A 23,161-nucleotide genomic window follows, 5' to 3' on the forward strand; every position below is an offset into this window, starting at 1 on the left:
GCCCAGTTCAGGCCCAGTTCACAACACAACTGTTGAATATACTTAAAATCAATGACATTTCTTTCTTTCACATATGTAAAGTACACAAATGATCAAAGTCTAAAACGTTGTTTTTAAAATATAATTCTTACGGTATATAATTCTAAATTAGGATATTATATTGAATAAATAGTTGTAATACCGTATGTTGATAATTACAGTAGTACAGTAATACAGTATGTTGATAATTCTAAATGTTTCACATTTAATAGGAGTTACACACGAATCAGGCAAATTACCCGATACTGTCTATTCAAAAGTTAATTTTTTCGAGTAGTTTACTTTAAGTTACATGACTAGTTATTATGCTGTTTGTCATTTAACATTTCTATTTTAAATACAGCAGCCAAACATTAAATGAGTCCAAATTGAAATCTTACCGTTAATTACCTCGCTTTCTTTCCGCTTTTTAACGACGCTTCTTGCTGGAATCAATGGCTGGAATCCGCGTTTTGCTTCTGTGAACTGTAAACTCCACCTATCCTTTAACTTTTCTTCTGAAGTGAAACGTTATATGTCATATAGAATCAATATATTTTAGGTTTATTGCAATATGTGCAAAAATATAAATATTAACTGATTTTGCCAGAGTGACTCGACTCGATTCATGTGGAGTGGGCGGAGCTAAACGTATTTTTGTGCTGTAAAGCATTATGGGTAATGTAGTTTTCTACACAAATTCAGCTATTAAACATTATTGTTTAATTAAACATTATCATTTCAGCTATTAAACAGTATTGTTTAATAAGTTAAATTAATTCAAACATATGAGTTCGTGAAAAGCATTACTGACACAACAGGTCTGTCTTCAAATGTTTTAACAGTTAGGCCTATTGTAAAAAAATATATATTTTATCAATCGAGAAATTAATAGTTTTTACTCTCAGTATAGCCTTTTAACCAGGGATGGGTAGTATTTATGATACATGTATTTCAAATACTTATTTTAAATACAAATTAAACATTTTGTAATTTATGTTTGATCGGGCTGATGAAAATGGCTTAATATTTTGTATCAAAATATTTTAGTGTCTTGTATTTTTGTATTTTAAAATGCTGTAAAATACTTAGTAAAAAATCTAAACCAAGACATCATATAAATGCACCCTCTAATTGGTGTTTTGCGTGTTATTGACTCTTACATTTAAAGAAGAATTTTAAAAAATCTTAGGAGAAAGAGTACACTGTACAAACAATTTTGAAGGATTGCTGATGCCAAATGTTTGCCATTAAAACAAACAACATAAAAAATAAGGCCTACAGTGACGATTCCTACAATACTTTATTGGCTGTTTCTAATGCCAGTAGTTAATCAGTATAGGTCCACTGTATAATTAATGAAGAAGAAATATGTAAACCTTAAGATGTCACAACAACTCCTAATATAGCTTCTACATTGAGTATTGAAAAGTTCAATAGCAAAAAAAAAAAAAAAAAAAAAAAAATAGATTTCTGAAAAAAATCTGTGAACAAAAAAATTTTAACTCACTGTTTATTTAACATCTTTTTAAAATACTAGGAGGTTGCATAATCATTGTACAAAGAGGATGGCAAATTTACTGGCCACATTTGCTATCAAACCTTGTTTACTTCACTAAGTCAGTTTAATGGTGAAGGGATTGATCAAATAGGTTTAATTGATGGAAGATTGCAAGGAAATGTCATGCTCCTTTGTAAAAGTATTTTGTAGTATTTTTAAAATACAGTATTTTATTTTGATACACATTGTGCTGCTTTATTATGTAGTTTTTTTTTTTTGATACACCTAAAATTAAGGTATTTGGTATTTAAATTTAAAATAAATTCAATAAATTTTTGCCCAAGACTGCTTATAACCTTGCACTCTGTTGACCATCTATATCATTTTTGTGTTCATTAACTTGAAGTCATCCTAACAAAAAACAGAGCGCTGCGTATGAATTCATTTTATTTCCAGCTTAGTCCCTTTATTAATCAGGGGTCCCCACAGCGGAACGAGCTGTCAACTTATCCAGCATATGTTTCACGCAGCGGATGCCCTTTTCCAGACGCAACCCAACAATAGAAACTGTGTATTGGAGTGTAAAATTTCTAATAACTGATTTATTTGATCTTTGCCATGATGACTGTATATAAGATTTTATTAGATATTTTTCAAGACACTTCTATATAGCTTAAAATGACATTTAAAGGCTTAACTAGGTTAATTAGGTTAACTAGGCAGGTTAGGGTAATTAGGCAAGTTATTGTATAACGATAGTTTGTTCTGTAGACTATCGAAAAAATATATATAGCTTAAAGGGGCTAATAATTTTGTCCTTAAAATGGATTCAAAAAATTAAAAACTGCTTTTATTCCAGCTGAAATAAAACAAATAAGACTTTCTCCAGAAAAAAAAATATTATCAGACATACTGTGAAAATTTCCTTGCTCTGTTAAACATAATTTGAGAAATATTTAAAAAAAGAAAAAGGAAATTCAAAGGGGGGCTAATAATTCTGACTTCAACTGTACATGCAAAGAGTTTATAAGATTAAATTAAATATACATACTTTTAGCATTTTCGTTAGCAAAATCCTGTAACCTTTATTTAAAACTTTTAAAAATCCCTTTTTTCTGCACACTCTCAGAAATAAAGCTACAAGAGCTGTCACTGGGGTGGTGCCTTTTCAAAAGGTACTAATTTGTACATAAAGGGTCCATATTGGTACCTCAAAAGTATATCTACACATTTTAAAAGGAACTCTTTTGTACTTTTTAATTGCCAATATGTACACTATAGGTATTAATAAGGGCCTTTTAGGTACAAATTTATACCTTTTGAAAGGTACCACCCCAGTGACAGCTCTTGCACCTTTATTTCTGAGAGTGTACAGTCTATGAGATTTCGGTGAGCCCATCAATGTATAGATTTTGCTTGTATATATTGTATCTGTGTCTCTCTGTGGGTAAGTGATGCACATTGCTGCTTCATTGCCCTCCAGAAAAGAAACTGACCCTCCAAGTGCTTAGCAGGCCACTTGTGAGAGGAAGAAGCTTGTTGACCAATCGCTGTAGTTGCAAGAGTTCAGAGGCGTTCACATAGTCGCCTTGACGACTAAGAGAAACCAGAAGAACTTCATGGCACCAGACCCAGTTCAGTTTGTACAGAATGAATGAAACTGCCCATTCATAACACATACATGGAGAACAGAACCATTGTGTGTGTGATGCTCACATATACAAGATGGCCAGTTAAAACTGCCCACCCACTCCTTCATGTAGACTGCATACTAATTCAACATTATGTGCCACCAATCAACTCCACTGAGTGCATTTGCTTTCACAAAGGCTCTACCTCTCGAGCGGTTTGGATCGTATCCAAAAGGCTTAATGTCAAATCCAGGTGGAGGATAGGATAAGTCAGTTTGATGGAGAGCTGGCTTTCTGGAACCACTCTTTTAATTTGCCGCTTTCTCAATAAAGAGAGCCAAGAGGTTTCTATGTTGTACAGCATTAAGATCCTGTTTAGTTACAGGGCCATATTTACTATTTTGCACCAAAATTACTTTCAGGATTCACTAATGACATGCAGTGAAACAAAAATGTAAATGGAAAGCTTTGACCAGTTATTCTTGCACTTGGCATCATTGCATTTGCCTTAAAAGGAGTTCAGGTGTAAAGACTTTGGCATAAGATTGTATTTGAATGATGCAGCATGATTCATTTAAAGTGGGTTGCACCATCGCCTCACGGCAAGAAGGCCACTGGTTCAAGCCTTTGCTGGGTCAGTAGGCATTTCTGTGTGGAGTTGGCATGTTCTCCCCGTGTTGGCTTGGGTTTCCTCTGGGTGCTCCGGTTTCTCCCACAGTCCAATTACATGCGTTATAGGTGAATTGGGTAAGCTAAATGAACTGTAGTGTATGTGTGTGCATGAGTATGTATGCATGTTTCCCAGGTTGCAGCTGGAAGGGCATCCTTAAAAAGGGCATTCTGCATAAAACATATGCTGGATAAGTTGGAAGTTCATTCCGCTGTGGTGACCCTATATTAATAAAGGGACTTAGCCAAAAAAAAAAATGAACAAATGATTCGTTAAGGACTACAGTAGTCAGTTTACTAGTCTTTGCGGTTAGATTTTAAACTAACACTGGTCCATGGTGGTGATTAAACAACACTGTGTAAACGATTAAACAACACTAAGTCTGTATTTCAACTGCTAAAATTTGCAAAGCAATGGTAAAATTATGACCACGCCCTTTTTTGCCATAAAGCATTATGGGTAAAGTTGTTTTCTACACAATTTCTGCTATTAAACATGATTGTTTCACCAATAAGTTAAATTAATTCAAAAATATGAGTTCGTGAAAACCCTTACTTAGCAAAACCAATGGAGAAATGAATAGTTTTTACGTCTAGTAGCCTTGTAACTTGCACTCTGTTGGCCGTCTCTAGCATTTTAGCATTTGTTAACACTATGAGGCTGACACAGACCAGCCTAGAAATGCTTAAAATGAGTCATCCTATGAAACAGAGTGCTGTGTATTGGTGTAAAATTTAAATAGCCTATATAAAGGGGGACAATTTAATCATTTTTAACTATCAGTGCTTTTTTATTTTAAGGGTTACAACCCTGAAAATAATTAAACACAAACCATTCATAAGATTGAATCAAACATATGTTTTTTAAGCAAACCTGAAAAAAGCTTCTCCTGCTCACCAATGCTGCATTTGTTTAATCAAAAATACAGTACACTTTGTAAAATTGTGAAATGTTTTTGCACTGTAAAATAACATTTTAGTTTATCATTTAATTTAATCATTTATTCCAGCGATTTTAAAATTGAATTTACAGCTTCATTACTTCATTACTTCATTACAGTCTTCAGAGTCACGTGATCCTTCAGAAATCACTCTAATATGAATTATTATTGTTATTATTATTATTATTTTTAATATTATAATGTAATAATAACGAAAGCAATAATGACTGGAGTAATCATTTCATTTGACACTACATACAATAAGAAAACAGGTATTTAAAATTATAATAAATATTTAACAATTTAACAATGTTTTCACATTAAATAAATGCAGCCTTGATGAACAGCCTTGATGAACAGAAAAAAAACAAAACAAAACAAAAAAAACTGACCCTTAACTTTTTACCGGTATTTACCATGTATTTTGAAAAGGACAGCAGTATCAAAGCTAGCTTTAAAAATGTGTAAAATCCCATGCTTCTTTTCGAGCTCTCTCCACAGCTAATTCTCCTCCAAAACACATGAATATTCTCAATCGGAAAATTAGACAGCACAAGTGGAAGGTTGAACTATCAAATAACATTATGTCTCGTGTCCTTTTGAAATAACATATCAATATGAAGCATGCAATGCGGCAATAATAATAATCATGTTGTTACATGCATTTATTGAATTGTTCATTTGTTGGTTCAGGGGGAAGATGACTTTATGTTTGCCTTCTATTCCTGCTTGATATGCAATATTTCATTGTCCTGAACTTTCCAAAAGATGTTTTGTGTGTGCATGAAGACACTTTCAACCATCGTCATCATTCTCCTCCGCTTATCCAGTACCAGGTTGCTGTGAAGGCAGGCAAAGTAAGGCCATCCATATGTCCTTTTCCATGTCAGCTACCTCCAGCTCTAGATCCCAAAGCGGATCTGGGCCAGCAGAGAGATATAATCCCTTCAACATGTCCTGTGTCTGTCCTGGGGGCTTCTCCCAGTTGGAGATGCATGGAACAACTCCACCGGAAGGTGTCCAGGAGACATCCTAACCAGATTCTCAAACCAACTAAACATGGACAAGCAGCAACTTTATTTTTTGTCACCTCCAGTTTTGAGCCAGCAGTTAAGCAATCTGAAGCAGATCACTTCAGATCAAGTCCAAGTTTTTAGTTTGTTTGTTTTTCAGTTGAGAACTACGACCTTGAATTTGGAAGTGTTGACCATGATGCCTACCTCCTTAACCCTACTCTCTGACCCTTATCCCTACTCAACCATAAACTGCTCAAGTTGAATCTGAAGTTCATAGACTGACAAGGCCTTCAGGACAATCACATCTATAAAACAGAGATGGCATCCTAATGCCACCAAAAAAACTGTAAAACCTTCATTCCTTGTATGAACTATCCTGTATATGGACTTTAAATCAATATAACATAAAAAATGGGTGAAAAATCCCTACTTTTTTGGCTTCAATCTGCCCCTTAAATGGCACCAACATGTGAACCACTGCACATATGGTGTTTGTTATGAAATTTCGAGAGCTGTAGGATATGCATTGACTTGTTTTCTGCGTCATTCACAGCTTTAATCCACACAGTCATGGTACGCAGGCATTCGGTTCTTCTGAATAGCACAATTTCCTCTCTGGAGGGCATGCGAAAAAGGTATAACCGACTGATTACTTTTATTCATATGAGGCTGCATGTCAGTAAATTCATCACAGAAAATATTCAGGTTTGTTCAGGTGAACAATGCTAAAATGGTTCCATTAAATCTAATTTCATGCATCTCTCCTGATGTTCCTGGAACATTCTCGGAAATACAGCATTTAAAGAGGCATCACTGCAGAGATGCCGGTGCTCAGAAACAGGCCGAAGGCTCCTCGTTTATCTTGACTTCACTTAGCATTTCAGCTCTCTCTTTCTGCAGAGAGGGTGGAAATGAAAAGGTAATCCAGGCCCCACAGGGCCGGTAGCAGGTGTTGGAAGGGAAAGCATTCCAGCTCCTGCTGCTAACACACTCAATGGCTCTCAGTGGAGAAAATGCTTTCAGGAACTGTGCACTCACTTCCCCTGATTTACTCGGCCCGTTAGAGGGAAACCTTTTTAAAACCCTATACTGCAGAATTAAGGACAGATACTTTAAAATCTACTTCTTCAATAAAAGCCACATACCAAAAACAACAAGAAAAAACCTTTCTGAAGGAGAGGAATTTTAGGAAGGGGCCTTTTATGGGTTTCAAACTCAAGGTCAAATGATGTGGCTTGGCCAGAATTTAAGAAGTGAAAACGGCTATAAAACGTCGACAAAGTGCAACAAGCATATTTGAAAGTTTGCCGTTAATGGAGTTCAGGTGGGGACAAAAAAAGAGAAAGTAATAAAAGAGAAAGAAAAAGTCTCTTTTTTTTACACAGAAAGTATATTTAGTAAAAATAGCTGTAAATGCGAAGGACATATTATGGTCCTGCACAAACCTTCAGTCTAATAATCTTCTAACTAACGATTCTAACTAATGTCAACATGATATGAAACTGAATCCAGATCTTGCTTTCAATAATTCGTCGATGTATGTTTCGTTTTTTGCACTTTGTCATGTTTAGTCAGAATCAAATGCAGTGCTTCACTTAGATGGTGGCAAAATCATTCAATGTATTTAAAACTTCCATTCATGTCTACATCAAAATGGATATAAACTCAATCAATAACCAATGCACAAGTCAAAATTTACAATTGAATCTACAAGTAAAAATTGTTAGCCCTTAAAGTGTAATTATTTTTTAAATGTTTCACAAATGATGTTTAGCGGAGAGAAGATTTTTTTCAACACATTTTTAACATAATAATTTTAATAAATGATTTGGTCATTGCCATGATGACATTACATAATATTTAACTAATTATTTTGCAAACAAAAAAAAGTATTTACATTCAGCTTAATGTACAATTTAAAGGATTAATTAGATTAAATAGGTTAAAAAGTCAATGGACAACAGTGGTTTGTTCTGCAGTCAATAAAAAATATTAATTTCTTGAGGGGGCAAAAAATATTGATGTTGCAGTTAAAAATAATATTTCATATTTTTTACTCCAGCCAAAGAAATAAGACTTTCTCCTGAAGAAGAACCTATTAGGAAATACTGTGAAAAAATTAATCATTCTGTGAAACATCACTTGGGAAATATAACTTGTAATGTCACTTTGGGACTTGTGGAGCTGCGCATCGATGGATTTTCTCTTCAGTGTTTGTACTTCCAGCAGTGAAGTTTAAACCACACTGAACTGAACTGAACTGAACTGAACTGAACTTAAACTCTATAAACTGGACTGATACAGATTCAATTCTTCTATGTTAAGCCGCTTTGACACAATCTACTAAATTGTAAAAGCACTATAGAAATATTTGAAAAAGGTATTCAAATGGGCGGTTTTGTATGCATTAAATTATGCCATTATGTTAAGAAATGTGATAAAAGTACATTTCAATATTGTACAGTACACACTGTTTTTTCTCTTTAAATCCGGGTTAATTTGCAGTCTTGTTTCCTAGTTTCAGGATCGAGTGGGCCCCACAGCGCAAGACCCCCAGCAGTCAAACCTGAGCCATAATCCATCCTTGGTAAGATGAAAAACAAAAAAACATGCTCCCCTGATACAGTTGAGTTCAGTATATACGATATCACTGTCAGTTCACCTGCTTTTGCACTGACGCTGCCAACCAGCCTCAGGCAGATGGGCACACACATCAGCATGGTGCATTCAGTAACAGCATGCCTTCTATCTGAGTCTGTGTAAGTACACATACTGTACTGTACATTCAAAACATGTTTCAGAGTGAGACACTAAAACAAACTTGTGATTTCCTGAGCCAATACACTGACACCAGCACCACAAAACAATTACAGACAACAGGGTTAAGACCCTTATGGAGTACACGCACCTTTATTTATGTTTATATATAGCGTGTAATGCTGTGAAAAATGCAGGATTCCACACAATTCATTCATGTTGTACCAAACACAAATCGATTACTTTAATGTAACAGTTGACAAACAAATGAATTGAACATTGGAATTTGGATCTGAACAAACATGTTGGTAGTCCCAGAAAAATCTCAATAATGTGTTGTTTCAGCTCATTTTAAATTTGTAGTTTGAACAAGTAGCAAAAATATTTGTAAGTGTATAATATAATATAAGTGAATTGTTTTTATAAGTATATTCAGGGGGGTAGCAGACATTTTAAAAGTGGGGGCGTAGCAACCGTCCCCCCGGTTGCTACGCCCATAAGTATATTTAATAGATGAGTATTAATGATATATTAAGTAAAATTTATTTATTAAGATCTATTAAGTAAAATGTTTCAGTAACACTTCCACTAATTGATGTTAGTTAATGTAAGTTATTGGCATGAATAATAACGAACAATACATTTATTGTAATATTTCTTCTATTTTCACTTGTTATCTCACTGTGCAATAATTAATTTTAACAAACACATCTATGGATTTTAATAATGTTGATCTATGAATAAAAAATACTATGGAAAAAGGTAAATTGTTGCAAACAATTTATATAAGCTGATTTTAAACCAAAAATTAAGTTGAACTTTAACCATTTACATTGTTTACAACCACGTGCCTTTAAAACACTTAGAAAACCAAATATATAATTTTTTTCAGTGTAGCACTGGTGGTTTATATTTATGTAGTAAACCGATGAAATAAATTCTTCCTACACTCCCCCCCAAAAAAAGGTACACGGTGGTACAAATACTGTTACCTTATGGAACAGTTCTGTACCTTTGTAACAGTTGTACATTATATGGTTCAGTAAAGACCTCTTATGATACTGTTCTGTACCTTTTATGGTACAATTGAAATAAAGGTACACAATTGTTCTCATAAAAAAGGTACATAAGTGTTGGACAGCTTCTTCTTTATTACAATACCTATGAAAACAATTATTACTGGAATGGCTAAGTGATTTTATGAATAATTTCCATATTAAAACATGAATCATCATTTAAAAGGATATGTTTAAAGAAACTCATAAACATTAATTATTAAGCTCTATAACTGCTAAAACAAAACTATAGGTATTGTAAACTAAACATTTAAGAAATTGTAATAATCTTTTGGTAAGCATTTTCTGATAAATACATTTTCATTATTGATATCCGCATCTTTCAGCTATACGCACGTGAGCTGGCAAAAGTCCTGCATTATGCAAAGTGTTGATGCAGACATTTTACTATTGTAAAAGTAATCAAACATTGTGCCTATCTCTGTACAATACTTTTCCATAATTCTATTTCTGTTTTTAAATGAAGTAAATTAAATAACTTTTATGTAATTACAAAGATATTGTGTGAAAATTGGAGAAAAATATTTTATATTGTACATGGGAGAATGCACTCCTGTCTTTTTTGTGTTGTGTTGTGAAATGTTTAGCAAAAATAGATCTTTTGATTTATGTTAAAGTATTTTTTTAATTGTAAATGGAAAAGCTGCATTTACACAAAAAGAAACATTGAAACATTGTTTAATAAATGTATTTAATGTTTTATACTTACTGAAAATAAACTGACGCATTTTGGATATAGCAAAATGCCTTTAAATAGTTCTCGAAGGAACACATTTCACACTGTTAAGGTACAAAGGGTCTTGTCATTGATAAAGGTACAATATGGTATCTGCAGGTTTTAAAAACCAAAGGTACACTTTGGTTTCCCATAGAACAAATCATGTGCTTAAAGGTATAAACTGCAATGGAAGAAATTTGTTTCTTTGTCTTAAGGTACAATTCTGTTTCATATAAAGGTACTGCCTCAGTGACAAGGGTTTGTACCTTCTTTGGTACAACATTGTATCATTTTGTCTGAGTGTATACAATCAAATTATTTAAAATGATTTAAAGACATGAACAGTGTTTAAAGCTTTTATTTAATTAATCAACACATAATGACATAGATTAATGCATTTAATAATCATGTTAATGAATAAATGGTAATGTTTTGGAATTATACTTATTTTTTATATTAATTTAGTTATTCATGTTTATTTATTATGTATTATATTTATTAAAATAATAAATATTGATGAATCTGGTTGCATTTATTAATTAATAGTTTGTTAAATTATAAATATACAATTGATTATGAATTGTGAATGTATTATCTCAACACATTTAATTTAATAGTTATTTTTTAAGTGCTTGCATTATATTGATGTTTAATGATGATGATTGTTTAGTAACATAAATAAATACATTTTGAAAAACAAGTTAACTGATAAAATATATTTATTTATTTATTTATTAATAAATTTATTCATTTATAATTCTTGATGATTTTAGATAACTATGTTAATTTACAAATGTATTTTTCTTCGCATTTTTTTAATATTTGAAATATACTCATTCATCTGTATATTCATATTTTTATTAGCTAAATATATTCATTTCGACAATTTTTATAACCATGTTAATAATTATTGTAATTCATTATACATATTCATGCTGAAATGTAATGTAGACCAACATGTCACAAGAGTTTTGATATTTATTTCACTATACGCAATAATACATGCATGTTAATCAGTGGAGCTTTATTAAAATGTGTTACCATAATGTTCAATGCGCAGTCAAATCGTACTCTAAAATATCCATTCAGTTAACTAAAGCACGACATCTCTTAGATATTATCCAGTCTAAAACAAACAATCGTATTCCATATATAATAAACAATAAGTCAAACAGACACACAGCAGCTTTTTTTTATAATATTCCTCTGTGTATCATGTTTATTTTAAAATATAACTGTATGCATCCTATTTATTAATACAATAAATCTGCTTACATTTATTAATAATTTCTTAAATGATGAATATATAATTGATTAGGAATTGTAAAGCTGTCCATCTTTTAGATATTATCCAGTCTAAAACAACAAACAATCTTATTCCATCAATAGTAAACAATAAGTCAAACTAACAGACATACAACAGCTTTTAATAACCTCCCTCTTCCTCTTTTTCCATCTCTCTGTTGGTTTACAGAGTATCTCGACTCTCTCTCTCTCTCTCTCTCTCTCTCTCTGCATCTTGACACAGCACACTGAGCTTAATCGCACATAATTGGGTGGGTGGGACAGTGGGACGGCCCAGGCTTTGTGTGCAAAGGCCAAGTGGTCAAGTTAATGGAGCCCTTGTAGTGAACAGGAGCTCTCTCTCCCTCTACTGGGACAGAAGGAGGGGACAACGGGCCTCTTTTCAAATCTCAAAAGACAGAGCTGGGTTCCTATTCACCCCTCCTGCTCCCCCCGATTCTCTTTTCCATAGACTGACTGACAGGATTAGCAGCCGAGCGACTCTACAGCTGAGCAGAGCAGGAGAAATGAAGAGGCCTGCAGCGAACTGAGACACATGAGGCCGTCCTACGCTAAACTGACTTACAGACACATCCAAAAGTGAGACCATCAGTCAAAACGCTTTCAACTGATGTTTTTGAACCATAGAGTAAAGTGTATACTACTAGATTGTATACAGCATACTGTACACTGTAAAAAAAAATCCTGGTTGCCTTAAATGAAAAAAAAAAAAAATTATTGTAGGAAAAAAACAGTTGAATTTTAATGTGAAATTATCTTGATTTTATTTTTTTTTAAACATTTTAACTCCTCTCCCTGCCCCAAAGCATCCAAATTTGAACAGCTAAATATAATGATAAACATGGGCTAAGGTCAATAAAAACATACTGTATTCCACATACAAAAATACACATATAACAATTAATTAACCAATAGCGTGTGAGGTATCTGCTTTGCTTGCGCCAATGTGTGGGTTTGTTCCAGAAACGGTATAAACAGATCCCAAATTGTATGGTACTTCTTTAATTATCCCTTTATACCAGAATTTCTCAACCTTTTTCACTTCGGGGCCCACTTTTTATATATATCTAAATGTATATGTATAAACATATGTATATGTATATATATATATATATATATATATATATGTATATGTATATATATGTATATGTATATATATATATATATGTATGTATAAATATATATATATATATATATGTATATGTATATATATATATATATATATATATATATATATATATATATATATATATATATATGTATATGTATATGTATATATATGTATATGTATGTATATATATATATATATATATATATATATATATATATATATATATATATATATATAAATGTATATGTATATATATATATACGTATGTGCATATATATATATATATATATATATATATATATATATATATATATATATATATATATATATATATATATATATATATATATATATATATATATGAATGTATATATTTTCTTCAAACAGAGGAAATGGCACATGGTTAATTATGAAGGGGGGTTGTATATGTCATGCGTGCCCTATACTGACACTGAGGATAAGAAACTTTTGAATAAAGTCATTGTTTTGTTTTTATGTGTGCACAAAAGTATTCTTAATGCTTAAAACTATTCCAGTTGAACCACTAAATGCGTTCAGAGCTCCTAAAGTGATGTTCATTCATTCGTTCTCTTTTCGGCTTAGTCCCTTTATTAATCAGGGGTCGCCACAGCGGAATGAACCGCCAACTTATCCAACATGTTTTACACAGCGGATGCCCTTCCAGCTGCAACCCATCACTGGGAAACACTCATACACTCTCATTCACACACATACACTAAGGACAATTTAGCTTACCCAATTCACCTATACCAGATGTCTTTGGACTATGGGGGAAACTGGAGCACCCGGAGGAAACCCACGCGAACACGAGGAGAACATGCAAACTCCACACAGAAAGTGACATTCAAAAAATAAAAAATAAAGAAGACTTTAGTTTCCACACATATAATACATGTGCACATGATACAATGTTGTTGTCTTTGTCGTGAGCACACAAAACTATATTGTGCGCACGCAATACTTGTGTCATGCGCGCACGATATATATCCCGAAAGTCTTCATTATTTATTTCCTTTTTTTGCACATGCCTTTTCAGGGGCTTCGTACATATGGACGTTTTATTTTTTGTTTATTTGTTTGTTTGTTTCTTTATTTAAACATCTTAATTTGGTTCTGAAGACAAACAAAGCTCTCAGGGGTTTGGAATGACATCAGGGTGAGTAATTTTACATCGTTAACGTAGTTGAGGCTGTAAACTTATTATTATTATACAATTGTTCATGTACAAATGTAAAAGTGTTGCTAATGTGTTACTTTAATATAATAAATGTTTAAAGTGACACCTCTTCATTTCAGTTTGTTTTATAGCTGTTGTTTCTTTTTATACTCTAAATACTGTTAAAAGTACATACATAATATTTGTGAAAAAAATATGAAACGCTTTAATTTAATTAGAGCCACTGTTTGTCCATTTTACATGGTGCATCAATGCGATTTTTTTAGCGTAGCAACATTGCAGTGTTAAATGTCAAAAACCCTGATAAATATAAAACTTTTTTGTATAATAACTGCATTAAATACAATTTAAAAATGTTGACGTTAATCATTATAAACATGAGCCGTCACACTGCAAATCAATTACACATTACGTGCTACACAAAAAAATGACTGGGACACAGGAGGATTGAAAACAATGATTTAATCACAGTCGTTACAAGCACCTGCAGTGTCAGTGAGAAACAATCACTTTGGACTCATCCGTGTTTTGTACAAATGTAATCACAGTGCAGAAGCGCACAGCCCTGAACAATTCACAACCACCCAAAGAGCTCTGAATGAGGCGTCACCGGCTCACCACCAGCACAAAACAACAGTGGAGAAAAGGTTACTGTGAGAAAGCCCTGTGTCAGAATAACAAACAAAATCAACTAACAGATTTAGCCGACAGAATCCATAAAATAGATATAGAGTTTAATATTTGAGCAAAATAATACTCTTCTGAATACAACAGAAACACCACAAATCAGAAAGAAAAAACAAACATTGTTTCCTGTTCATTCAGTTCAGACTTTTGGTGTTCACACTTGTCAATGTTTAGTTTGATTAAATAGACTCTGAACTAACAAACAGACTGAAACTACAAAATGTTTAGGGCTCAGTCCATTGAGTAGTTTGACTGAAATATAACTGCAACACAGACCAAACACATTCAAACAAACCAGAAACAGAATATGTTGTCAAAAGATGTGGCTATTAAAAGGCTGTTTTTTTTTCATGTGAAAATCCTGGTGTTGCTCAATACAGGCATCAGAAACACCTCTTGCAGCAGATTTGTTTTTTGTATGAGGCGGAGGTATTCCTAGTGCTGTTTGACTCTTTTTATACTCTTTATAAGCTCTATAAAAGCACAAAACATTGTTTAGGATCTTCGGTAAATTCTTAAGCCAAGAATTATGTCATTGAAGGCATTTCTTTAAAATAAAACAAACAAACAAACAAACAAACAAACAAACAAACAGACGTATAGTGCAAACATTAAGGAAACCAGGAATAAATGTAACATTTCCATTTATGGACCAGACCAAACAAACCAAGATAAAGAAATAACAAGTGTGAACAAGGTCTAGTATATCTAAAAATGCAAACTAAGTCATATTTATTTTAGTTTTTTTACTACTATTTTTTTTTCTTCCATAGATCATAAAAACATTTCTAGCCGAGTGTTCAAGCTGCTCTTTTCCATGCAGTAAAAGTAGTTGGTAATCAGTGTCAGGTTGCAAAAAAAAGACCAAAAATGGACATTGTTCACATTATTTTACACAATTTAAAGGATTTGAGTGCAAAAAAAAAAAAAAAAAAAAAAATTAAGCCTTTATACTCTAAACCAAAGATCACCAAACTTGTTGCTGGAGGTCCGGTGTCCTCGAGATTTTAGCTCCAACCCTAATCAAACATACCTGAACAAGCTAATCAAGGTCTTACTTGAAAAACCCAGGCAGGTGTGTTGAGGCAAGTTGGAGCTAAACCCTGCAGGGCACCTGACCTCCAGGAACGAGACCGGTGACCCCTGCTATAAACAATGCTGCATACAGTCTTTATTTACTTTTACTGCAAGGAAAAGAGCACATTCGTTTTAATAAGATAAAAATAAAACAAAATTGATTTTAAAGAGATAGTGAGGCTCTATTTACTCCAGGTATTAAGATGCATTTTTGACCATTGGATGACAAGTAGACAAGAGGAAAACATCACTGATTACACCTGATGGTTTTAGTTTTCTTGATTTCATTGATGAGGATCTTTTAGCAAGCGCATGTACAGTGCTCAGCATAAATGAGTACACCCCATTTTGAAAAAAATTATTTTGATCAATTTCTCAGTGAATATAGGCAATGTATTTTGGTGCATTTAAACAAAACAGATTTATTAAAGATATATTTAGGAAAAAAAGGTTGCGTTCACCAAGCATATTTAGAAATTGAAAGATAATACCATTAAATTCAAGCAAAGTAATGCAAAATAAATTAAATTTAAACTAAATTTATCAAGCTTCTCTTGATTTTTCCTCTTTTTAAAATTTGTATTTAATATTTTTCTATAACATAAATTTGGGTGTACTAGTTTTTGGACTGTTATCGTAAGTTATTTTGTTAGATAAGCTCCAGATTTGGCTTCAGTACTGACTAATCTAATGTATATTCACAAATATAATATTGTATACTGTATCTTCCTATTAAAAACATTAATTTAAAAGATAGTTTTGTGAGGGGTGTACTTATATATGCTGAGCACATTATTTTTTTTCTATCTTTCAATCTAAGGTTGTAATATAAACTCATGCAATATAAATATCAGATAATGTAAAACAATTTAGAGAGCAACACCTTTAGTTTCTCCTTTGATGGCTGCAAACACTAGGCTGAACACAGTGGATTTCTTAGAAACAGGTATAACAAAATAAACTGAATATATTTGTGATGTCTACTGGACTTTTACAACATGTCCCATAGTGATGATTAAACATTGAATCTTTTGGTCACACTTAACAATAAGGATTATTAGTTAATGTATTTACTAACATGAACTATATATGAACAAATCTTATACAGCATTTATTAATCAGAATTTACCACTTACTAATGTATTATTATCATCCAAATTCATGCTTGTTAACATTAGTTAATGCACTGTGAGTTAAAGAACTTACAAGGAACGACTGTATTTTTATTAACTAACATTAACGGGGACCTATTTTATTTCTTTTTCCAGATTTAATATAAGTCTTCAGTGTCTCCAGAATGTGTCTGTAAAGTTTCAGCTCAAAACACCCATCAGATTATTTATTATAACTTTCAGAATATTTAATTTTCAGCTCTGAGTACAATAGCTGTTTTTGTTGGCTGTGCCTTTAATGCTGGTTCTCCACCCCGCCGCTGCCATGTCCCTGTCAGAGTGTGCCTCAATCTCTGCCTCGGCTGTGTCCGATAAACAGCACAGTGACAGACTTGAAGGAAGCAGATCTCACGTAACATTTGTGAGAAATACTACAGTAAGAACTTCCCAATGATTATTTGATGTATTAGTTGTGGAGTTAATTCAAGTCTTTCTGCAAGTCTTTGCAATGTTGTTACAAAGTTCATGCAAACACACTCACACACAGAGCGCATTTAACTTTGCACTGTTTTTGCATGGCAAATGTGACCGGATACAGGTTAATATCCACTGCTGTATGGATATCTGTTATGTTAATGTACAAAATAAACCTGATTTAACGTCCACAAACCGGGATTGAAGCATTTTTTTTATAATTGTACTCACATGCAGCTTTGGTGATACAGACGGTAAAATCGCTATAATTTATTATCACTGTAACATATTACAAACATTTCAAAAACGTTTTAAACTTGTAAAACAGATTCTTGATCACATTTGATGATGTTGATGATCACAGCGAGCTGAACAGATCTTTTAATCCCAGTTAATTTGCGGACATCCTGTCTTGTGGATATGATTAAACGTGTTACAACAGACACCTATTAATATGCAGCTGTCAATCAATTCGGTGGGCGGGAAACCGCACTCTTATGTCACGTTGCGGTGGGCCTCAAACATTGCGGTGGGCCTATTTTAACATCAGGAAAGTTAAAAAAAAGAGACTTATTGTCTTTATATCACCCCAATATGACTGTGGACACACTATACCTACACACAGTTCTATCCAAACAGCTTACAAAAGATGATTTTCATCATAGGTGCCCTTTAACAAATACAGTAATAAATGTATTGTTACTTGTTTGTACAACTCACATTAAACTAAAAAGTGTTACCCTTTAATTCTTAGTTTGAATGCATTCAACCAAATGAACATTCACATTAAAAAGCAATCTGCTCATTTTTTTTATTATCAGATGTAGAAAATGGTAGAAGGCTCAAATCCTTTTAGACCCTGTCCACACCTGAATTTTGGGCGTACTCGCACTATGCTATCCGAACTACGCCCAGGCCCATTTCCCGGATCATTTGAGAAGTGTGAATGCTCTGAATCGGGCTCAGGCACGGTTCAGTTAGCCGGCCCTGGCCCAGTTGGAATAGGTGTGCCAGAGTGCAGTTTACTTGGACTTTAGTGCGGTACGCTTGTAGTGTGAGTGCAAAGCACGCCTGAGCCCGAAACTGAAGATGAGATGTGACTTTTAAGGGACTGTTTCGTATGGATTCATTAATCATTCTTACTGTTCAATGAACGCAAACTGTCGTAGATTATTAAAGACGCAAACCCCTCACTGCACGACAGCTGCACCTTTAGCAATCCTCCTAATTCCTGCAGCACGAGGGCTTTATGATTCTTTATGAGCGTCAGAAGGGGCTGATCTGTTCGGCGAAATATTTGACTGCAGGTCAATGCATCCAAAACCACTAAAATGGTATAACTAAAGAAATCTCCACTGTGCTGAGCGAGAGCGCTCCTTACTGAACAGCACATGACGTAATCACGCTCAGGCGCGAATGCAATATGAGTGCGAGCTGTCGGGGGAGACGGGAGGGGGGACAAGCGTGCTTCGGCCTGGTTCAAGGCAACTGTACATAGTGTGAGTACGCCCTTAGCATCATCCACTTCAACTGCCTTGTCAAAAATGCATCTTAATTTCAGTTGTAAACAGGCAATGAGTAAATAACAACATAATCATCACTTCTGTGGTGAACTATCTCTTTAAAGAAGAACAGTGCTGCGGGTCTTACCAGTAAAGCAGTGTATAGTGACACTGTCAAGACATCAGTTCAGCAATTCTGGCCTGATCTGTCATATCTTTTCAGTTTTCGATGTGAGAGCAATTCACAGTGAAGCAAATAACATTCAGCGCAGCAGCAGAATCCATCTCAACCCTCCTAACCTTTGGTGTCAGAATCAACCTTTGAGTGTAAATACAGAATCAGTGGCTAACGGTGAACTGAGAGCTGGTATCATTACAATAACGAGATCTCATGATCAAGACGGCCTCATTTACGAGGCCAGCCTGATTAGCCGTATCAGCCTCCAGAGTCAAACTCATAAAATCATAAGGTTCTGCCCTGAATCATCATCATCTCTGATATCACGCGTCCTCACAAGCATTGAATGAGTTCATATCTGAGCGTCACATCAGCAGCTTCTTTTTTTATTATGAGAGGGAGGGATGTGTTCTCCATTCCCATTGAACGCATTTCACACTGGTGTTGCACAGTAAACAGGTCAAACACACACAGTGACTCACCTACATAGTTTGTTTTTCAAAGCACACACACACGGTAGTTAAAAAAAAAAAAAGTTGAGGAGTGTGATAAGTGGCCGCTTAGCCCTGGTGCTCTCACATACACACAGACATACACACATACAACCACACATACAACCACACACACAGTGGCACAGGCGGGGTGGGCGGTACAGGAAGGCAGCCTGGCATGAGATGGCTTTGCCCAGTGGTGATCAGGTCAGATCAGGGCTGGACTGGACCCGTGTGTAAGAGTCAGTAGAAGAGGATAGTGGATGTTCTGATCGTACACCTCCTTTCCCTCTTGCTGCATCTGAAACACAAGAGGAGAAAAAATGGTCACGCTATTATTCAATTATTATTATCTTGTTTTTATACTGCTACTCAAAAAAGCTAATATTTAAGATAATTATCCAAAATAATGATTTAAAATATACGAAAAAGTAATTAAAAAAAAACACCTTAAATGGTAACACTTTACTTGAAGGGCGAGTTCATAAGACTTTTGTTCATAAGAAATGTTTTGAAACATTTATAATAATGACATGACCGTGATGAAATTGAATGAGATTTTATGCATGCTTATGACAACTGTCAATAAGAGTCATTAGCTCATTTTTGTCAATTTAAATGCCAAGCTGACATTGTTTGACATAACAACATGACAACTTGACATAACACACACAAAAAACATGACATCATGTCAACTTGACAATACCAAGACAAGAAAACATCATAAATCTGTGATGAACATGATTGTCGTGAATTTTATAACAACGTCATTAAAGGGCACCTATGATAAAAATCATCTTTTTGAAGTTATTTGAACAGAACTGTGTGTAGGTATAGTGTGTCCACTGTCAAATTGGAGGCATATAAACCTTTCTTTTTACATTTTTTTTACCGATGTTAAAATAGGACCCAAATCTCAGTGATTTTGAGGCCTACCACAACCCTGACGTAAGAGTTTTTCCTCGCCCACCAAATAGATTGACAGGTGCCATGTTTCTATAATACTATGTATACACGTCCACAGAACATTTTTTTTTGCAAATAAACTGATTAAAATATTTGTTACAACTCTCTGTGATTTTATACATTTTTTAAGTTTAAAACAGAGCATGTTTGTAATAAAGACAGTAAAATCACTATGTAATTCTTAACTGTGTGTGTGTACTGCAAACGGCATTTGTTTGTGACTCATCATTTCAGAAAGGCTTGAATAGACTCCACAACAAATGTATCAAATAAACTTACTTGGTATTTTTGACTAATGCGCTGTTATTGAGCTTCATCAGTGTCTGTCACTGTGCTGTTTAACTGAGGTAACGCAGGAGAAGCAGACAGGCATGTCGGAGCGGTGGGCAGGGAGAAGTAGCTCATTTGGATTTAAAGCCACAGGCTACAAATGTACTCAGACACCAAAATGGGCAAATTCTAGAGTCTACAATAAATATTCTGATGGATTTTGAGCTGAAACTTTACAGACACATTCTAGAGACACCAAGGACTTATCTTACATCTTGTAAAAGGAGTAAAATAGGTGCCTATAGTTTTTTTTTTACCTCAACTAGTGGTACAACTTGAATTTGTCATTGAAATTTCACTAAATGTCATTAAGTATTAATGAGGTTTTTGAGAGTATTGACCGTTTTCATGACAAATTTTAATGACAAAAAATTTTGCCACTAAAAAAGAAAAATATTCATGACATTTACAATGGTCTCATAACAATCATGTTTATGACAGATTTATGGTGTCTTGGTAATGTTAAGTTGTCATGATAAAGTCATAGACAGGTTGTGGTGTATCAGGGCTGTTTAGTTCCAACCCTGCTTCAACACACTTACCTGTAGGTTACGAACATGTAATGTGACAGTGACGCTTGACAACGGAGTGAGGATCCTTTTGCAGATTTTATTAAACAGAATGGTAAGGCAAGTAATGGTCAATGCAGGAACAAACAAATGTATATGGGCAATCCACAGTCGTAGTCGAAATAACAGGCGATAGGTCAGAAGGCAGGCAGCATACAACGTAAACAAACAAAACAAAGCAAGGTCTAAACACGGAAGGCAAGGCAAGGGAAAATGCATTGTAATGTTCACAACAGTATGACAAGACTCAGCCCTGAGAGTCTAAAGTGAGCAGTATGTATGTGTCTGTAATCAGTCATTGAGCAGGATCAGCTGTGGGAGTGTAATCAATAGTGACTTGGAGCAGGTGTGTGTAAGTGTGTTGCATGACTGGATCTGTAGTTCATTTTGAGGCAGGATTGTAGTTCATGTGAATGTTCTCCAGTGATCTATTGTGGTTAGCCTGAAGTACTCAACTAGTTTGATCAGGTGTGTGTTTAAATAGGGTTAAAGCAGGAGTTTGACACCCCTGATGAATTTGATTAAGTAAAGTTGTCAACAAAGACATCTCAAAACAATGTCATCTTTGCATTGAAAATGAACATAACTGAACTAATGACTCTTAATGACAGTTAAGCATAACATCTAATTTATATTCATGATGTGTCATGTCATGATTGTAAAGGTGTAGTGACAGTCTTATGAACAAACCTTCAAGTAAAGTGTTACCCTTAAAACTAAAAAAAAAGCAAAAATAAAATGAATAAAATAAAATTGTGGGTTTATAATAATATAGATTAGAGTTGATGTAATTTGATGGTTCAGCTACAATGTTTATCTGAAGAGCATTCTATTTCTGCTGCATTTCATTAAAAAAAGAAAAGAAATGGAAATGGCTTTCTCCATTTAGATATGTGTAAGAACTCCCTCTAACAAACAAGGACAAGCAGCAAGAGTCCCAGTAACTGCTTTATAATGGTCGCTTAGAGAAGAGGCGTCTGCAGAACGAACTGCTGCACAATCTGCCCTGTGGCTCTGCTTTTCTGTCACAGTCTGAGCTCTAGAGTTGTGGCAGTAAACTCAATGTGCTGCCAGTCTTCTGTGCCCTCCAGCTCAGCCCTGTCCCAAACAATCAGATCCTCCGCCAACACTCAGTAAGAGAAACATGCAGTTCATTTAATAAAATAAGAGCCTCCAAACAGCAAACACAGCTGATGTGTGTGTTTGCATTGCTGAGTACATCACAATCATGGCTACTGCTTTTTCATTTTAAGTTGTGGGCAGGGTTTGAAAATGTAAAACTTTTTCACCGACCAGCCAATTTGTCTACAAAATTCTGAAAATCTAAATTTACGAATGTCAGAATATCAGAATATCAGAATTAACAAGATTATCAAAATAACAGCTTATATTTAAGACTATATATTGTTTATTTCACAGAAGTTATCAAAGTCATGCCACAGCATACACTCATTGGCCACTTTATTAGGTACACCTGTCCAACTGTCAATGCAAATTTCTAATCAGCCAATCATATGGCAGCAGCTCAATGCATTTAGGCATGTAGACATGGTCAGGACGATTTGCTGCAGTTCAAACAGAGCATCAGAATGGGGGAAAAAGGGTGATTTAAGTGACTTTGAACGTGGCATGGTTGTTGGTGCCAGACGGACTGGTCTGAGTATTTCAGAAACAGCTGATCTACTGGGATTTCACACACAACCATCTCTAGGGTTTACAGAGAATGGTCTGGAAAAAAAAGAAAATATCTAGTGAGCGTTAGTTCTGTGGGCGCAAATGCCTTGTTGATGCCAGAGGTCAGAGGAGAATGGCCAGACTGTCTCCAGCTGATAAA

At 34.2% G+C, this 23,161-nt stretch overlaps 1 protein-coding gene across 1 annotated transcript in view; it reads right to left on the reverse strand.

Moving 5' to 3' along the window:
* Positions 1–14,386: 14,386 nt before the first annotated feature.
* camkmt (calmodulin-lysine N-methyltransferase) overlaps positions 14,387–23,161 on the reverse strand; it is a 269,153-nt gene continuing 260,378 nt past the window's right edge. Inside the window, exon 11 of the mRNA XM_056470723.1 lies at positions 14,387–19,763. Coding sequence (XP_056326698.1) covers positions 19,671–19,763 — 93 coding nt within the window. The 3' untranslated portion in view covers positions 14,387–19,670. The remainder of the gene's footprint in view (positions 19,764–23,161) is intronic.

This window comes from Danio aesculapii, chromosome 13 (assembly GCF_903798145.1).
Source record: "Danio aesculapii chromosome 13, fDanAes4.1, whole genome shotgun sequence".
Classification (NCBI taxonomy): domain Eukaryota; kingdom Metazoa; phylum Chordata; class Actinopteri; order Cypriniformes; family Danionidae; genus Danio; species Danio aesculapii.